The sequence below is a fragment of the Syngnathus scovelli genome, chromosome 5 (assembly GCF_024217435.2).
Source record: "Syngnathus scovelli strain Florida chromosome 5, RoL_Ssco_1.2, whole genome shotgun sequence".
In the NCBI taxonomy this organism is placed as follows: domain Eukaryota; kingdom Metazoa; phylum Chordata; class Actinopteri; order Syngnathiformes; family Syngnathidae; genus Syngnathus; species Syngnathus scovelli.
In genome coordinates, this window is record NC_090851.1 from 20,879,336 (window position 1) to 20,892,204 (window position 12,869).

At 45.3% G+C, this 12,869-nt stretch overlaps 1 protein-coding gene across 3 annotated transcripts in view; it reads right to left on the reverse strand.

The window, feature by feature from the left end:
- Positions 1-12,869, reverse strand: part of LOC125969628 (palmitoyltransferase ZDHHC5-A) — a 154,301-nt gene that overhangs the window by 18,911 nt on the left and 122,521 nt on the right. For all 3 annotated transcript variants that reach the window (XM_068650863.1, XM_068650862.1, XM_068650864.1), the window contains one exon: positions 3,306-3,461. In XM_068650863.1, coding sequence (XP_068506964.1) covers positions 3,306-3,461 — 156 coding nt within the window. The remainder of the gene's footprint in view (positions 1-3,305; positions 3,462-12,869) is intronic.

The following is a 12,869-nucleotide window of genomic DNA, read 5'->3' on the forward strand; positions in this document are numbered from 1 at the left end:
TGCAGCGCATAGTGAATACGGCTGGTAAGATTATTGGTGCTTCGCTCCCCTCCCTGAAGGACATTTACACCTCCCATCTCGCCCGCAAGGCAACCTCGATTGCGAGAGATGTGAGTCACCCGGCTCACTCTTTGTTTGACCTTCTGCCCTCTGGGAAGAGGTACAGTAGCCTGCGCTCCTGCACCACCAGACTCGCCAACAGCTTCTTTCTCCAGGCTGTTAGGACCCTAAACTCGCTACCCCCTTCTGCGTAGCGTGCGGCACTGTTGCGCTTTTTCTGGAATGTCTGCTGTACGCGCACTTGCTCCTTTTTTTGCTCCTCTTATTTTATTTATGTATTTATTTATTTATTGTGTTATTTATTCATTATTTATTCAGCACGCTGTTGTTATACTTGTTTACTTGTTTGTCTGTTGTGGGCCATGTCTTGTCACCGTGGGATAGGGGGGAACGAAATTTCGGTTTCTTTGTGTGTCTTTGGCATGTGGAGAAATTGACAAAGCTGACTTTGACTTTGAAACTATACTGACAGATATGCAGGGCAATGCTCCAATGGTGGAAAAACGAATGTGGACGACAAAAGGTGCAATAGTGGATACAGATAATATCCACCGCATCAATAACAAACCTGTTTTACCAAAATCACTTTTTAAGGCAGCAGCAATTGCGACACATGGGCCTTGCCATGTGTCGACAGGAGGGATGAGGTCCATCATACATCAACAATTCACTACCTTTGGATTAGATGCTTACTTAATTTTTTTTTGTAAAGCATGTCCTGTTTGTGTGAAACATAATCCACAAGGAAACATGAGACCTAAGAGAGGCTCATTTCCGAAACTGTCTTACCCATTTCAAATCATGCACATGGATTTTATTGAACTCACACAAAGGGGACCTCACAAATACTGCTTAGTGATGATTGATGCATTTTCCAAATGGGTGGAAATAGTTCCATCTAAATGTGCAGATAGCTTAACAGTGGCAAAAGCCATCTGCAAAGCCATCATACCGACTCATGGCATCCCCCAAACCATTTAGAGTGACAATGGTCCACACTTTGTGAACCAAGTTGTACAGAACATGGCTGTACACCTTGGGATAACGTTAAAAAAACCACTGCGCCAGAGCAATGAATGTCACTGAAGCAAAATGTATGGCATCCATGGGAGGAGTTGGATATCAACACCGTGCTGTCACAGTCAGTGATACCGACCCTTCCTGCCCTGGACTTACAGACGGTACCTGTGATCAGCTTTTCTGGACAAATCTCAAAGTGACTGTTAAAGGACGAACATTGCCGCAAGTGGCCTACACAGAGAGATCAGCTGGAGTGAATTACACATGTTACATCCAAGGTAACGAGACCCACAAATGCATTAACGACGACTGCTCTCCAGGAGGAAACTGGATGGGAGCTTTGGACATCACCGCTGAGTGTCAGGATAAGAGAGCCATTTCAGGTGGTGAGGGCTCTCCCACCGACATGGCTGCACCATCAAACGGAACATGCTTCATTCAGAATGGCTGGTGGCTTTGTGGTCACAAGGTTTATCCGATGCTGCCCGCCAACTGGACAGGAGTGTGTGCACCAGTGTGGGTGATGAACCACACCTACAGGATACAACATCAGCAGCTGACGACAGCACACAACTCTTCTGGACGTCGACGCAGGGCTGTTGCAACCTTTGACCCTCATGACCCTGTCTGGCGTGCGAATGTTCCAGACGACCATAAAGTATGGTCCGTCGGAGACAAAGTTGTTCATGCGCTTTTTCCTTGGATCGGAGTTGGAAAACAATCACTCTTCATCGAGATACTGAACTATTGTTTCCAATCTTTTGTGAATCTCTCGCTGCAGGTCAATGATGGACAAAACAGAGAGATTAGGGCTATTAGGCTAATGGTCTTGCAAAACAGGATGGTTCTGGACTTGATGACTGCAGCACAAGGTGGCGTGTGCCACATTATTGGGACTTCCTGTTGCACATACATTCCAGGAGAAAATGACACACACATCAACGACGCCATGAAATCACTGAAGAACTTACAGCAGGCCATGTCAAACGACAAAGTCCCACATCTTTCTTTTCATGGCTATTCTCTGGCAACTGGTGGCAACTGCTGTTGAAATTTGTGACTCCTGTGCCTGTTGTGCTGGTGTTATTGTACTTATTTTCGACCTGTGTTGTCCCGTGTTTGAAGTCTGCTGTGTCAAGATCTTTATCTTCTATTATAGCACAGGTGCAAATACAACATATCAGACATGTCGGATGTGATGACTATGACACGCTGCGGAAAGATGATTGCGATGATGCTGTTTAGCCGTACATATTTTGCAGAAACTTAATGATTTGACCATCGAAAATGCTTCGCAAGTGATGGATACAATGATGTACTGTTTCTGTGTTTTTCTTTTTCTTTTTTTTTTTATTGATAACATTCTGGTCGCCTAAGGCAGACTGTGAGACCTTTCCTGCATTGAAACATCTTGCCGCAGGTTTTTCACTCACACACTAAAATTGAACTGGAGTATTGGGGATAAACCTCAACTTCACTGGAAATTATTGCTGTCATTGTTTGTTGTTTTGATCATTTGTCACCCTACACGATCCCCAACCCGTCCCCTATCATCTCTGTTTTTTTATTGATATTTTTTATTATTATTTTTCTTATTCTTTCTTCGATATGTTTTCTTACTTATGTTTGATTGATCGGGGTTGACATAATCATATGATAAACAGGAGGGATATGTTAGGGTTTACAGATTATCTTGGTTATCTTGATCGTATGATTATGTTGGAATGTAGACTAGAATTATTAACTTTGTTTAAACCTTTTACCTTTCCTTGACTCTGCAATGTTTAACCATTCAGTTGTTAAAACTTTCCAAATGGTATGGAAACATTCTTGCTTAGTTAGTCATCTAAAATGCTCCACTAGTTCTTGTTTCCACGACCTTGTAAAACAATGAGCTGGGACCCTCCGCACTGATTAACCAGTTGCCTAGGTGACCACCAAACATATCCAATGTCACGCCCACCCTACCTGTTCTCAATAAATATGCTCTTGCAAGAGACCAAAGGCAGACTTTGTTCGAACACTGCTGTACCTACAGTAATGAGCAAATTCTCCACTTGCAAGTGTTTAAAGGGCATACTGTCTCCCGTGGGGTTCTTGCAAAATAAGTTAGAGTGAGCACCACTCTAACAGCTTGTAGCTTGCAGCTTTCGGCGTAGCTTGTAGCGTAGCTTGTAGCTGTGTTGTAGCTTTTTAACTTTTGCTTGTAGTGGTGAAGGGATTACCAGTGTCTAGTTGATCTAGTTGATCTAGTCAATACTCCCGGGGCCGTGATGTGGACGCTCCTTTCATGACCCCAATTTAGTGAAGAGCTGCAGGAGGTGCCCTTGATTGTCCTGGCAGTGTCTTCGAAGGGGGTAATCCGCTGCAGTTCCCTCATCCTAATTGGGCCGCGAGAAATCCAGACAGCCGTTGTCAGTTTGGGTGTCACCTAACCGCTGCTTTGCATATACAATGTGCTTATGCCACATGAGCTCTGAGATGTTACACGCTTTAGCGACGTAAATAGGACATTGTTGTTACATGGCATCATGCTCGGCATAAGACATCGTGTAGATGCTGGTGTTTGTATGACAATATAGGAGAGGTAATAATATTATTAGAGACAATCTTGAACTGACCCACCAACGCAGGAGGTCCTGAATATAATAGACAAACACCGCAAATCTCATTTTTCGTCAAGTGATAAAGCGGTGCGGTATTGCTCAAGAAATACCAAAAGTAACTCAAATTGTATTTTCTTTCCTCCAGAATACTTTTATACTGAATAAAGTACTGTATTTTCCAGGCTATAAGCTGCTACTTTTTGCACAAGCTTTGAACCCTCGGGCTTGTAGTCCGGTCTGGCGCATCAATGGATTTTTTGTAATGTCTAATACACGTATACACCTGTGAGTAAAAAGGTCGCGGACCGCTGTTGTGTGGCACCGCTTTGCTGGGCAGAGGGATGTCATCAGACACACGGTCACTGAGTGGTATGTTGAGTGCATGTCCGTCCACCAGGCAAATAGTGCCGCACAATTGACACGAACAAGGACAGGACGAGATCAAGACGGATATTAGTGGAGAAAGGAAGCTTTTATACGCAAACCCTCACTTTGGGGACAAAAGAAAACCAAATGATGCCGCTTTTAAGTTAAAGACAGTCGATTTTCCTTTAACCAAGGAAATGGAGCTGCTGCGTGTACTTTAGAGGTTTCCTCCGGCCACTAGAGGGCAATGGGCTATTGTTGATGACACATTGTTGCATCATGCTTTTCAGTATTTTTTTTCCAGCTCATGTGTTCTGCGGAGCTTTACGTGTAGCTCATATCACATTGCCAACTTTACCCCTGTAAGTGGTCCCATTTTACTTATTAATAGTCTGTTGCTAGTGTTCCCTGTACATTAAGTTCTTTATGGTCGTTGCTGAGATTTATGTATGTTTGTATGTTTTCTTCATCTCTGTCAATAAATGTTGTGTTAATAAAAGGTCTGCGTCCCCAGGGTGGAGCACTGGTTAGAATAGCCGCCTCACATTTCAGAGGGTGCAGGTTCAATTCCACCTCCAGCCCTTCCTGTGTGGAGTTTGCCTGTTCTCCCGTGCCTGTGTGGGTTTACTCCATGTCATCTGGTTTCCTCCCACACCCAAAAATCATGCTTGGTCGTGCCATGATGTACGGAAATACGTAGGTCACGTGTCAAACTTAAGGCCCGGGGACCAGATACAGCCCGCCACATCATTTTATGTGGCCCGCGAAGACAAACTGTGCATCAAATTTGTGTGTCATGACTAGAATTGCAAATTGTCTTCACTTTTAATATATATTTTTTTAAACATTTGACCAGTTTTTACTCGTCTGATTTGAAAACGAGTTATTTTTCAGTTTGTTTTGTAGCTTTTACTGTACAGTGGAGCCTCCGTTCTAGAAGGCTGTTCGAGAAGTGAATTCCGAATCATATTTTCCCATTACAAATAATGGAAAGAAAATTAATCCGTTCCAAGCCAAATAACCCCGCCTTTTTAAAGCATTTTTTCATTTGCGCATTTTTGTCCAATCATGCAACTGCAGCGCTCCGCCGAACGCGCAACCGTAGCGCGTCGCCGACCACGCAACTGCACCGCCGCGCTGGTCGCATTATTGTGACAGAGCGGTCGCTAAAATGCAGAAAATATTTTTAAAGTCCTGCTGTACTTTCCAAAATGTAAGTGGACATCAGTGCGCAGGGAGCTTAATTTTGTCCGATCGCGCAACTGCAGCGCACCGCCGAACGCGCAACCGTTGCGCGCCACCGACCGCGCAACTGCACCGCGCTGGTCGCATTATTGTGACAGAGCGGTCACTAAAATGTAGAAAATATTTTTAAAGTCTTAATGTACTTTCCAAATGTAAGTGGACCTCAGTGTGCAGGGAACTTAATTTGGTCCGATCGCGCAATCACAGCGCGCCGGGCGCTCAGTGTCATGTGGCTTTAGGAGCGTCTTTGTGTTTTAGGATGGCTTTACTGCTCCTACTTGCTTCCTTTGGAGGCATGATTAGAGTTAATGCAATCCTCAGGGTAACGAGAATGTAATAACGAACTGAGTCAGTTGGCATGCGGGTCCTCTCGGCTCATCTCACGAGGTTCAACAACCGAATTTCGTCCGTCATCCGAAGCAAAAATAATCTCGATTTGTTCGAGAACCGGGACGTTTGAAAACTGAGGCTCCACTGTATATAATATGAGGTGCTCTGTCACGTCTCGCCCCCAACTGCTCCACTATGTGTCTGTCTTGGTTTCTGTCTGTGTGCTCGTCCCTCCCCTCCTGTGTGCCCATGATCAGTGTGATTGTTCCCACCTGCCTCTCGTTACCTGTCATGTATAAAAGTCCTGTCTGCCCCTCTCTCCCTGTCGGATCATTGGTTTTGGTTTTGGTTTTGGTTGCTGTTGTTCGGTGTTGTCGTCCTGTCTTGGTGCCGTCATGTCCTGCTGTCTTCTTGTTCCACGTCCCGGTCAGTCAGTCAAGTTATTGTTTAAGTCATGTCAGTTTACCGAGTCTGTATTTTGAGTTGCTTCAATAAACCCTGGTCCAAGCTGCACTTGGTCGTCCTGCTCCATGATCCACCCCACCGTGACAGAATGATCCGACCATCACAGCGGCCAGCGCTTGGACCACCCTTCACCACCAGCTCCCGCTGCGACGCCCGATCCACATCCGAGCATGTTCCAGCGCCATGGGCTTGAAGCCGCCATCGGATCTTGCTCCAGCGACGCCGGACTCACGGCCGCCATCGGAATTCCCCCCCGGCGCCATCGCCTCTGCGACCGTCGTCGGACTTCGCTGCCGCGACGCCGGACCCGCGGCCGCCATCGGAGTGCTTCTGGCGCCAGCGGCTTTGCGGCCGCGATCGGACTCTGGTGCCGCGACGCCGGACCCACGGCCGCCGTTGAAGTGCCTCCCGGCGCCATCAGACTCACGGCCGCCATCGGGCTCCACCCCAGCGTCGCCAGACATCCAAGCCAGCTGCGTCGGACCCGCGATCATCCCTGGCTCCACTCCCACTCCTGCGGCGCGTGATGGCTCTTGCCGCCGCGCACAGCCCCGCCTTCCGAATGTCGCCGATCACTGTACGGACTTTGTGAGTGGCCGCCGATCGCGGTACAGACTTCCCAAGTCGCCGCCCCAGTGCGGTTGTGTTTCCCCGAGTTTCCGCGGGGTGCGGTTCGGTTCCCCAAGTCACCGCCCGAGTGCGGTGCGGTTCGGTTCCCCAAGTCGCCGCCCGAGTGCGGTGCGGTTCGGTTCCCCAAGTCGCCGCCCGAGTGCGGTGCGGTTCGGTTCCCCAAGTCGCCGCCCGAGTGCGGTGCGGTTCGGTTCCCCAAGTCGCCGCCCGAGTGCGGTGCGGTTCGGTTCCCCAAGTCGCCGCCCGAGTGCGGTGCGGTTCGGTTCCCCAAGTCGCCGCCCGAGTGCGGTGCGGTTGGGTTCCCCTAGTTTTTTTTTTTTTGGGACGTCGGGAGACGTCCCTTGTGGGGGGGGTTCTGTCACGTCTCGCCCCCAACTGCTCCACTATGTGTCTGTCTTGGTTTCTGTCTGTGTGCTCGTCCCTCCCCTCCTGTGTGCCCATGATCAGTGTGATTGTTCCCACCTGCCTCTCGTTACCTGTCGTGTATAAAAGTCCTGTCTGCCCCTCTCTCCCTGTCGGATCATTGGTTTTGGTTTTGGTTGCTGTCGTTCGGTGTTGTCGTCCTGTCTTGGTGCCGTCATGTCCTGCTGTCTTCTTGTTCCACGTCCCGGTCAGTCAGTCAAGTTATTGTTTAAGTCATGTCAGTTTACCGAGTCTGTATTTTGAGTTGCTTCAATAAACCCTGGTCCAAGCTGCACTTGGTCGTCCTGCTCCATGATCCACCCCACCGTGACATGCTCATACATTTATTCGGGTTGACAGTCATAATGGCCCTCCGAAAGAAGCTATGACTGTAGTCATAGGCATTGTAACGCAGCCTGCGAAAAAAAATAGTTTGACACCCCTGACGTAGGTTCTTGCTAAGCAAGAATTTATAAGGCTGGAATGCAGAGTCTTCATGCTTATTTCTCCAAACTACAGTAGGTACTTAAGGGGTGTTGTATCAGGGAAGGACACTTTTATGATGAGAGAAGGAGCAGGGTGGTCTGCTCTTGTTTGGGGATACTATTGATGCGCACCGCGATTGGCTGTTGGAAAGCCGTCAAATGAAGTAAGTCCGTTGGTCCGGTAGGCGCAAGAGCTCGCTTATGTTCCATCGTTTCACAGTCCATCTGGGAAGACTTTCTCTTTTTCAACCTCACTTTGTCTTTGACCGACTGCTTGAAAACATGATGGATGCTGAAGGGAATATTTTGATGTCTTTCTCTCGGTTCAAATTCCATCTCCGGGGTAAATCAGTTTAGCCATACAGGGGGCTTAAAGAGCAAGCCTCCGATGTGAGGATCAGCTTCCTTCAAATCTTAAAAAATAAATACATCGCTACATCACATACATAACTCAAGATTTTGGCAAACATTGATACATTTTTTGCCTTAATGTTGTCCAAAGTACGGCCCGCGGGCCAAATCCGGCCACCAGTCAGATTTCATACGGCCCGCAGCTTCGGTCTTATAATATCTTATTTATGGCCCGCCTGCACTGTCAAACTGAATAAAAAAAAAAAATCATGAAACTTGAAACTGTAATTCCTCCTATTACCAAAAGGTAGGAGCACTACCCCTCTCCGCTCATTTCTCCCATGGCGACTGCAAAGAAAACAAGGACGTTGAGGGCCGTCACTTTCAAGAGAAGAGACACTATCAGACTAAACATGCTAACACATACGACAAGCTTACAGGGAGTGACCGCGCTGATAAAGTGAAGCAGCTCTAAACTGAACTGGCATCACAGCAGCGATTCTTCACGCAGGGCTGTAAATCAAAAGTAAATATTATTTAATATTAAATATTACGAAGTGGCTATGTTAATAATGTTGATGTTATGAACCTGTAGACGTGAGACAAACTACCATAATCTTCGGACTATAAGTCGCGTTTTTTTTCATAGTTTGGGTGGGGGGGCGACTTATACACAGGAGCGACTTATATGTGAATTTCTTCACAAATTTTCAAAATTCAAAAATCCGCGATGTAGTGAAACCGCAATAAACGAACCGCGATGTAGCAAGTGATTACTGTCATTTGAACTGAGAGTGACGTCAGCAGCGCGGCGGTTGTTTACATAAAGGACAAAGGATTCAATCACGGGATGACGAAGATGACGAAGGGCCCCACGTTTGAAGGATTTAATGATTTGGAGTGATACAAGGTTTGAAAAACTTATGTTATAGTTATTTGATATATTTTATTTCGTGTAGCAACTTGTATATGTTTTTATCGTTACAATTCAGTAGTTGTTGGCTCGTTGAACTCTTGTTTTGTTACTAAATAAAGAGCCGTTTACCAAACCCACGTCTTTCCTGGTACTTTGTTAACACCATAATATAGTTATATACTAGATCTTTGTGGCGCGTGCACGGCGTTGTTGACATAAAGGACGAGGAATTGGATCGATGGATTTAATGATTTGTAGTGACACAGATGGTTTGATAATATTGTTGTAATATGATAGTTATTTGAAATATACTTTATATATCGTTATATGGGTCTGTGGAATAATTAGAAATGCAACTTACAACGAGTCCGATGTCAGCGGCGCGGCGCATATGCGGCGCCATACGCGGCATTGTTTACATAGAGGACGATCGATGGATTTAATGAATTGGAGTTATTCTTCTTATCGTGGCTACAAGGCAGTTACAAGGCTTGGCTAGATGTGGTTCAGCCACAGCTGAACACATTTCTGTCCCTTCTCAATAAACTCTTCTCAGTCCGGTGCTGTGCAGGGCGGCTAAGATTGTTCGTTTTGCAGAGGAGAACCCTTCGATGTTCACAGATAGAATTGTCAATGCTGGTCGTGAGGAGGTTCCTCATTTCCAAGATCGATCTTTGTGTCTATCTCCAGGCATGATGTTGTTTTCTGTTCTGTAGCTTTGTAGCATGTAGCTTGCAGCTTTGGCGTAGCTTGTAGCGTAGCTTGCAGCATAGCTTGTAGCGTAGCTTTGTAGCGTAGCTTATAGCTGTGTTGTAGCTTGTAACTTTGCTTAGCTTCATGAGTGACACCGATGGTTTGATAAACGTGTTATTTATGTAATAGTTATTTGAATAACTCTGAATGTTACGTCAGGCCCGTTCTCAGCTCCTCGTTTGTGTATATGTTACGTTAGCATCCTTTAGCCTGTTGTTGCTGGTTCATGTCTGTTCTTGGTGTTGGATTTTGACAAATAAATTTGCCCCAAAAGTGCGACTTATACTCCGGTGCGACTTATATATGATTTTTTCACTTTATTGTGCATTTTATGGCTGGTGCGACTTATACTCCGGAGCGACTTATAGTCCGAAAAATACGGTATTACATTCTGAAAGATATTGTAAACGACAAGAGCAAAATTCACTTGTTTTAAGTTTTAACAATAACAGACAACTTTGCATTACTTATAACTCCTGTTTTAAACGTTTATGAGGCAAAAATAATTTTAAACATGTAAATTTAAGGTATTTCATACAGTTTGTTCAATGTTATCTGACTCTTCAGATATGAATGAAAGGCAGAATTTGTGTTTTTAAAATCGTTCACATCTGCCTGAGTGGGTTATATTTGGTTATTTTGTCATTTAAAAAATAAAGACAATTGGGAAAATGAAATTTGTTTTATAACACTGAGTATTTGCATGAAACCTTTGTAGTTAAAAAATGTCTGAAAAAAACTATTTTCCCCCGGGCCCCTTCACTTTATCAAATCTGGCCCTCCTTGCAAAACGTTTGGACACCCCTGATCTATTGCATATGTCAACTCTACGTATATGTGAAAATCAAGGACAATTGAGTGAAAATGAATATTTATAATGAAAATAAATAATAATATTGATAATGATTCAGGGGCGGCTCGGTGAGACACTGGTTAGCACGTCCGCCTCACAGTTAGGAGGGTGTTGGTTCGATTCCACCTCCGACCCTCTCAGTGTGGAGTTTGGATGTTCTCCTCATGCCCGTGTGGGTATTCTCCGGGCACTCCGGTTTCCTCCAACATCGCAAAAACATACTTGGTAGGCCAATTGAGCACTCCAAATTGGATGGTTTTTCATGTCTGTGTGCCCTGTGATCGGCTGGCAAGTAGTTCAGGGTGTCCCCCGCCTACTGCCCGATGACTGCTGGGATAGGCACCAGCACGCCCGCGACCTCCGTGGGGACAAGCAGTATAGAAAATGGATGGATGGATAATGATTCATCCATCCAATATCCTTACCACCTATCCCCATGGGGGTCACGAGGGTGCTGGAGCCTATCCCAGTATCATCAGTAGCCTGGAGACACCCTGAACTGGTTGCCAGACACTCACAGGGCAATAATAATAATAATAATAATAATAATAATAATAATAATAATAATAATAATAATAATAATACACCTACAAACCAGTTTTATGATATTTACTGTATTTTTCGGACTATAAGTCGCGTTTTTTTTCATAGTTTGGGTGGGGCGGGCGACTTATACTGAGGAGCGACTTATATATGAATTTTATCACAAATTTTCAAAATTGAAAAAAAAAAGTGAAACCGCGATAAACAAACCGCAATGTAGCAAGGGATTACTGTAATTTGAACTGCAAGTGACATCAGCGGCGCGGCGGTTGTTTACATAAATGACAAAGGATTCGATGACGGGATGGCGAAGATGATGAAGGGCTCCACGTACTCCTGGCATCATTAGCAAATTTGTTTGTAAGTGACACGGAGGATGAAGAGTTTGAAGGATTTAATGATTTGGAGTGACACTGAAGGTTTGAAAAACTATTATGGCTTTTACGCACGCCCGGTCCTACTCTACGGAGCTCTCTTTCAACTCCGTGGCTGGAAGTCGGGGGCCGGCGCTCAGCAGCTGGCTGTCCGGGGACGGTGGATGGGGCTCGGACACTGCTCCTACGCACACCCAATCCTACTCTGCGTAGGTCCCAGCCACCTCTGTGCCACCTTCTGGGATGGAAGTCCACACCACCACATGCCTGGAAGTCCACGCCGGTGCTTGGGGCCGTGTGGCTGTGAACTATTTATGTTATAGTTATTTGATATATTTTATTTCCTGCAGCAACTTGTATATGTTTTTGTCGTTACAGTTCAGTAGTTGTTGGCTTGTTGAACTGTTGCTTTGTTCAATAAAGAGCCGATTACCTTTGTTGACAAAGGACGAGGAATTTGATCGATGGATTTAATGATTTGGAGTGACAGATAGTTTGATAATATTGTTGTTTATATGATAGTTATTTGATATATACTTTATATATTGTTATATGGGTCTGTGGAATATTTAGAACTGCAACTCACGACGAGTCCGATGTCAGCGGCGCGGCGCACACTCGGCATCGTTTACATAAAGGACGAATGAATTGGAGTGACACAGTTGGTTTGATAAACGTGTTACTTATGTATAGTTATTTGAATAATTCTGAATGTTACGTCAGGCCTGTTCTAAGCTCTTCGTTAGCATACTTATCGTTTACCCTATTGTTGCTTGTTCATGTCTGTTCTTGGTGTTGGATTTTGTCGAATAAATTTTCCCCAGAAAGCGACTTATACTCCGGAGCGACTTATATATGTTTTTTTTTTCACTTTATTGTGCATTTTATGGCAAACGCAACGTATATTCCGGAGCAACTTTTACGGTACATTACAGCATAAGAAAAATGAAAATACACCTCCCAGGCTTTAAAACAGCTAAGGCAGGGCACATCCCCTCCATCCTCCTCATTTTCACAGCTCAGACTTCAATTTTTTTTTTCTTCCAAGTTTGTGCTAGAGGAAAATACACTGCACAGAAATCAACTGTAAAAGTCATGGATATTTTAGCATATGGAATTAAATCTGGAATCTAATATTTAAATGAAATAATAATAAACACTTCATCAGAGGCTAAAAACCACGGGCATCCCGGAGCCTATCCCAGCAGTCATCAGGCAATAGGCGGGCGACACCCTGAAGCGGTTGCCAGCCGATCGCTGGGCACACGGAGACAAACAACCATCTGCACTCGCACTCACACCTCGGGGCAATTTGGAGTGCTCAAATGGCCTACCAAGCATGTTTTTGGGATGTGGGAGAAAACCGGAGTGCCCGGAGAAAACCCACGCAGGTATGGGGAGAACATGCAAACTCCACACAGGGAGGGTCGGAGGTGGAATCGAACCAGCACGCTCCTAACTGTGAGGTGG